Source organism: Peromyscus californicus, unplaced genomic scaffold, assembly GCF_007827085.1.
Source record: "Peromyscus californicus insignis strain IS unplaced genomic scaffold, ASM782708v3 Scaffold_13__1_contigs__length_99412109, whole genome shotgun sequence".
Lineage (NCBI taxonomy): Eukaryota > Metazoa > Chordata > Mammalia > Rodentia > Cricetidae > Peromyscus > Peromyscus californicus.
Window position 1 is genome coordinate 70202362 of NW_026294424.1, and position 7143 is coordinate 70209504.

A 7143-nucleotide genomic window follows, 5' to 3' on the forward strand; every position below is an offset into this window, starting at 1 on the left:
GTGAACAACACACAGAGTCCTGGAATATTATAGGCATTGGTAGTAGCTAGCTAGCTGTGATTATTGTGGTTTGGTCTTATAAAAGTAATCACAGAATACAGACCAACTACAAAGTGAAGCTCATTGTTAATTTTCTTTATAATTAGCCCCCAGTCTCTTCAGGAGATTGCTTCCAGAACTTACCCAGATACCCAAGTCCGAAGATTCTCAAGTTAGTTGTGTAAAATGGCATAATATTGCATATAACCTATGCATCCTCTCATATTCTTTAAAGCACATTTAGATTTCTTTTAGTACTTTAATTATATAATGCCTTACACAATGGAGAGGTATAAACAGTTGCTGTACTGTGCTGTTTATGAAATAATGATAGGAAAAATGTTGTATAGGTTCAGAACAGAAACAGCCATTCTAGACTAACTAGATAGTCTACATTTCCTACAGTTGGCTACTCTGAAATCCCAGGATTTATACAGAAACCAAGAGCCAAAAGTCACATAGAAGTTTAAGGAACACTGGTACTGGGTGTTTAGGGCCGTTATAATTAAGATAGGGACTATTTCTTACTTCTTATCTGATGAAACCAAATATAACAAATCCACATAAAGGAACCTAACATATACAGAATCCCAGATCAGTGAGTAAAGAGTGATTATTTAGCAGTTCTTTCCTGAAAGAATGGCTACATATATTAAGATACCAAGAATAAGAAATTGGCTCCTGCCTCAAATAGACCATGCCCAGAAATCATTTTAAGATTTTTTACTGACATCTCGTTCATAAGAGTATAGTTGATGTTTAGGGTTTTAACAATCTAATATATTTCCATAATTGTCTTCTAGAAATATTAGTAAAGAGTACCTATGAAAAATAAGACATTACCATATATGTGCTTATTAATGTTTTAAACTTAAATTATAGCTTGAAAATGAAAAATATGAATTGCAGTCTAAAATATTACTATTGGAAGAGGCAGTAGAGTCCCTGGAGAACAAGTCAGAGCTCCAAGCTCAAAAGCTTAGCCACGTGACTGGGGACTCCTCTCATCAGAAAACAGAGATGAACTCTCTTAGGTAAGTCTGTCAAAGATTTCCTTCACCCCGGGGACACGCTTCTTCTGGTCATGCAAGGTTCATAACCATGCTCTTCTGCTCCATGTCTTTGCACAATGCTTTCCCAAGTTGGCCTCATGGGACAGTCTTCCCGGAGCTTTTAGGAAGGATGTGGGAAGGTCTGCATGTGCTCTAACTTACTGCGGGAATCTGGAGAGATCTGGGTATCTGTAGTCTTGGAACTTTCACACGTTGACGTGGTCATCAGAAGTTCTTTAGTAAATATTCAAGATGCTGTGCTCTGTAGGGAAGGGGACTCCTGGAGCTCTTAGAACTTCTACCTTATGAGTCATTGCCTCCCTTTTCTCTCCTCTTTTAAAATAATAGAAATTCTGAATGTTTTATGTCCTGTTTTAACCCTTTCCGATTTAGAAAACGAAAAATTAGCCAAAGGGTAGGGAAACTAACTCTGATAGCACATAGAGCATGGATTTGGAGTCCTAGAGACGGGCGATGAGGTCACAGGTGAGGACTGAGACAGTAGTGATGAGCTTTGAGGGCAGAAGGCAAATTTAAGAAATGTTTCTTTCATAAAATCCAAAGGTGACATATATGGGAATGAAATAGTAGTACAGTTGTGTACATTAGGATACTAGATCCCTGCCTAGCCATTTGTTAGTTTCAAGTACATAAAACTTAAAGAAATAAAAGCTAACAGTGTTAGCCACCCCACCCCACCCCCGGTTGTAAAGCTGTCATAAGCAAACATAAATAAACAAGTAAATAAATAAATAGAACAAAAAGTAACTGAAGATCAGCAGAAAGACTTTGCTCTGAAGGGTTGGGGAATCTCTTTTTCTTAATTATATTTACCGTAAAAATTAGGAAGAAATTTTCAAATGTCAACAAAACTGTTATCTATGAAACTCAGTAATGAAGCAGTAACTGCGATCAGAAAGGATGGCAGTGATGGTCATTTTTAAAAAGACTGTTTAAGGTTACCTCTGGAAGGTTCCTGAGCAGTAACTGGATTGGCTACTGTAGAAAACTGAGTTGAGAAATAAAGAACAAGTTCAAGAATTTCACCTACAATTCAGAGAGACGAAAAGAGGTTGGGAGAGTCCGACAGACCCACATCCCGAACCAGGAGTCACAGCAGGATGCAGAAGAGCAGCAGCACTGCCCCAGGAAGAGTCGTGAGGAGAAGGAAGGCCAAGGTTATCATTGACCAGAAACAGGCTTGCCGATGCCTCAGTTAGCTTTTCTCCCTTGATGCTTACCGGCCGCCGTCCATCACGTGGGCTTTGGGAAAAGCTAAAGGAGACAGCTTTGCCTCCCCTCGCCCATCCTCCTGTCTGTGTGTGTCCTGTGGAGGAGAGCCGGGGAGCTAGCCCCTCTGCTGGCCAAGTCTTCAGCTCCAGAATACAGACAGATGCGATGCTGTAGCTCTGTCTGCAGAACTGCTAATCCGCCCTGTTTGCTTTTGTGTCCAGCTCCCTGGAGCTGGCATTTTTCTTTTCCTTCAGATCCTAACCACCTCTTCCTTTTCCTCACAGATGACCTTAGAAACAGCCACTGTGCTTGGCCTCTTTTGGGTGCCTTAGTCCGGTGGTTAGCTCCTTTGCAGTTTTTGTTCTGATACTATGAAAATACTACTTTCTCTTATGAGTTCAGCCTGCTCTGCCTTCACCTACGTGACGTTCAGTCACTGTGCGGGAAGAGAGGGTTATGAGAATTGTCCTCTGCCTGTACAACCTGGCATACTGCATGATCTTAGAACCCTGCTTTACACCAACCAAATCTCCTCTCCCTCCCCTTCTCCCTCTCTCCTCTCTCCTCTCTTCTCGCTTTCTCTCTCCTCTCTTTCTTTCTCTCCTTACCCCCATCTGTGTGTGTGTGAGAGAGAGACAGAGACAGAAAGACAGAGACAGACAGAGACTATCTCTAAGAACAGTGTGTCTTCACATTCCCTTGGTAAACACTGGTAAAACTTGAGTTCGAGCTATCAGGTCCAAATTCAGCTCTAAATCCGACACAAACCACAGTAAACCCTTACAGAAGTGGAAGAACACGGAGCAAACCTTGTGCCGTTTCCAATGTAGTTCGTAGATTATTACTCTGATCACATGATGTCCCATACAGGAAGCTGATTCTCAGGTAGACGAGGTACATGCTCTTCTACCTCATGGACCATCTTCTCTTTCCCTTCCTGTGTGTTAGGATTTTTTTCACCAAATTTCCATTCTTCCAAACAGGCCTCCTGGATCAGGCACAGCTCTGATTGTAGACAGAGAGGCTATTTGGTCTGGTTTCCAGAGTCCTCCCCCCACTGAACATCTAGAGTCCTGTGCTCAAGTGCTCCTCCCACTCAACATCTAGAGTCCTCCTCCTACTTGATATCTAGAGTCCTGTGCTCAAGTGCTCCTCCCACTGAACATCTAGAGTCCTGTGCTCAAGTGCTCCTCCCACTGAACATCTGGAGTCCTGTACTCAAGTGCTCCTCCCACTCAACATCTAGAGTCCTCCTCCCACTCAACATCTAGAGTCCTGTGCTCAAGTGCTCCTCCCACTCAACATCTAGAGTCCTGTGCTCAAGTGCTCCTCCCACTCAACATCTGGAGTCCTGTGCTCAAGTGCTCCTCCCACTCAACATCTAGAGTCCTGTACTCAAGTGCTCCTCCCACTCAACATCTAGAGTCCTGTGCTCAAGTGCTCCTCCCACTGAACATCTGGAGTCCTGTGCTCAAGTGCTCCTCCCACTCAACATCTAGAGTCCTGTGCTCAAGTGCTCCTCCCACTCATCATCTGGAGTCCTGTGCTCAAGTGCTCCTCCCACTGAACATCTGGAGTCCTGTGCTCAAGTGCTCCTCCCACTGAACATCTGGAGTCCTGTGCTCAAGTGCTCCTCCCACTGAACATCTAGAGTCCTCCTCCCACTCAACATCTAGAGTCCTGTGCTCAAGTGCTCCTCCCACTCAACATCTAGAGTCCTGTACTCAAGTGCTCCTCCCACTGAACATCTAGAGTCCTGTGCTCAAGTGCTCCTCCCACTGAACATCTGGAGTCCTGTGCTCAAGTGCTCCTCCCACTGAACATCTGGAGTCCTGTGCTCAAGTGCTCCTCCCACTGAACATCCAGAGTCCTGTACTCAAGTGCTCCTCCCACTCAACATCTAGAGTCCTGTGCTCAAGTGCTCCTCCCACTCAACATCTAGAGTCCTGTGCTCAAGTGCTCCTCCCACTGAACATCCAGAGTCCTGTGCTCAAGTGCTCCTCCCACTGAACATGTAGAGTCCTCCTCCCACTGAACATCCAGAGTCCTGTGCTCAACTGCTCCTCCCACTCGACATCTGGAGTCCTGGAACCATGAGCATTCAGCTCAGCCCTCTGCTACCTTAGTCTTCCTTCTGTACATCAGTTAAAGCCAAGAGTGTCACATATTTTTTTAGGATGGAGAACATGCTATAACAGAGTTTCTTGGAAATGACCCATGAACTCTAGGTGGATCTGTGATTATGCCAATAGATATCAGTTGTTTTACTGGAATTTGTTTAGATCTATTCAGAAATATGCAGATATATTAAAAATGTTAGATATACTCAGAAATATTAGATATATTCAGATACATACAGCTGGTTTCCCTTGAGAAATATGTGTGAAGGAATTAGGAATCATTTTAGATAAGGAAAAGAAGACTCATAGGTTGTGTGGGATGTCTAAAACTGTCTCTGGGGCCTGCCTGCCATATTTTCTTAACAATGAGAACAAGAATGTTGCTACTGAATGACAGTGGCTGAGCTTGTGGAGCTAATAATAAAATTGTTTCATCCCTCCTCCTCTTCTGGTGTACCACGTGATGCTATCCACAGCCTTTTTAATGGACTAGAACCTAGGTCTCATAGGAGAGCCTCCAAGAAAGCTCGCCATCGCTTTCCTGTAATAGGCCTTTGAATTTCCAAACCTACCTCTCTCAGATGGAGCTTCATTATAGAATTTGAAACATTTATGATGGAGGAAGGAACATTTAAGAAATGTCTTAAAGATGTTTTAGATGTACCCTGTCATGAAAGGAAATAGTTTTGTGCCATAAACTGAGAATGCATAATCATTGTAATATAACCATGGAATTTGAGGCTGAGAGGTGACTGGAGCCACACACACAAAGGTCTGTTAGATGGAGAGCCAGAATTAAGTTCAAACTGGTTCATTTTTACCGACAACTTGTTTGCAAAGTTTCTCTTCGAGTTTACAGTGAGTAAAATGGCGGTGACTCAGCTCTCCCTCGTGAGCACCCCTCTCAGTTTCTGTCAGGAAGACTGGGCAGCAGCACTTCAGTGAGACTGTGTTGTCCTTCTCTGCTCTGGACTGGAGCACAAGAGCCAAAGCGTTGCTAGGACTCACCTAAGGGCTTCCTTTCTGTCAGCCCCGATGTTACCCCGCTGCCCTGCCAGCTCCACTCCCACGGGCAAAGTCCCCATTCAGAAGTTACCTGCAGGAGACGCTAGCTCTGCCTAGAGTCTGAAGCGCCGCCGACCGTTGGCTCTTCAGCAAGGCTTCTGTGGCCACTCCATTTTCCCATCCACTTAGGGCATTGGTCTCTGCATTCTGAGCAGAAAGTGATATGAGGTAGCCTACATTGTACCTTTGCCTCTGCCCTGGAAGCCTGTGACTGTGAGAGCTGTCACAGGATGCTCCTTCTGAAGAGGAACAGTCACTTCCAACTAGTAACAGACTCTGGAGACGCTCTTCACCAGGGACTGCCCCCGCTTCCGTGAACCCTTTCCCTGGTTCCCCGAAACCAGCCTTTAGTCTTAACCCACTGCACTGTATGAAATGCCCGCCTGCCTTCTCAGGTTATTGTGCCCTACAGCCACTGCCACTCAGAGTCAAAGAAGCCAGATGATGAGCTCACATGGTCAGAATGGCAAAGGCTTAGGACGAGTGGAGTGCCCAGCCATGGGCTTTCTCTTCACCTCCACTATCAGGAATAGAGTTTGAGGAAAAGGGACTTGATGTTAGGAAACTGAGGAGACCTGTACTACCGAGAAACTTCTAGAAGAGAATATACAATTAATTTCATTTTTATACCATATTATTTTTAGAAAGATGGAACCATATTGGAGAAAAATTGTGGACAGCAAGAATAATATTGTATAATAGAATACCATTGATTACACTGGAGAGCTTTATAATAAGAAATAAAAGAAAGTTAGATAAATCAAAATATTTTAACAAAGCTGTTTCTGAGAGAGGTAAAGAATGCTATTTGTTTTTGTCCACTGATTTAGGATGGTAAACGATCAGCTCCAGCGGTCACTAGATGACTATCAGCACCGGCTTGCCCTAAAAAGAGGTGAACTTGAATCAGCCCAAGAAGAAATTAAACTTCTGGAGGAAAAACTAGGTGAGCCTTTTGAAGTTTTACTTTTGCCAGCCTCAGTAGCCTCCGCCTAACAAACATTGCTTGCTCTCTGTAGAGCAACTGAGCCGTAAGATGGCGTCCCAGAGCGAGGAAACTCAAGCCATGAAGAAGACCATTGATGTGATTGACAAAGAGAAGGACTTCCTCCAGGAGACTGTGGATGAGAAGACAGAGAAGATCGCCAGCCTGCAAGACAGCCTCACCAGTAAAGTAGGTGTCTGTCGCCTGTCCTCCCGAGTCTCAGCAGGAGACATGTCATTCTCTCCTTGAAGTATGCAGTTCTTACAGTCCATGGCTAATGCCTGAGACCCACGGCTGTCTTTGACAGATCTCAGTTTCCTTCTAACCTAGCAATTGGAACCTTTAAGGTGGGATTTGATCTGTTTCTAGAGTGTGATCTTTATCTCATTACAGCACACTTTAAAGAAACCACTTCAGTTCTTAGGTGGGTAGAAGCATGCCGGGATGTGACATACAGATAGATATAGAACTATGTTTACTTAGAGCTTGCTTTTATGTATGATTTATGTAATTGAAGTGTATATTTAACTACTTACTATCTAAATGTAGCAGATTATGCAAATTTGGCTAAGGATGATTCTGTATGAATGACTTAGAATCTTTTATGTTTCTGTAATTTCTTCAGGAGAAAACTATTGCCCAGGTGAAG

General features: G+C 43.8%; 1 protein-coding gene across 2 annotated transcripts in view; it reads left to right on the forward strand.

Moving 5' to 3' along the window:
• The window catches only part of Cep135 (centrosomal protein 135), a 61804-nt gene that overhangs the window by 33394 nt on the left and 21267 nt on the right, over positions 1 to 7143 (forward strand). For both annotated transcript variants that reach the window (XM_052735217.1, XM_052735218.1), the window contains exons 15-18: positions 922 to 1073; positions 6340 to 6455; positions 6529 to 6683; positions 7120 to 7143. The exon at positions 7120 to 7143 is cut by the window's right edge and continues 32 nt beyond it. In XM_052735217.1, coding sequence (XP_052591177.1) covers positions 922 to 1073; positions 6340 to 6455; positions 6529 to 6683; positions 7120 to 7143 — 447 coding nt within the window. The remainder of the gene's footprint in view (positions 1 to 921; positions 1074 to 6339; positions 6456 to 6528; positions 6684 to 7119) is intronic.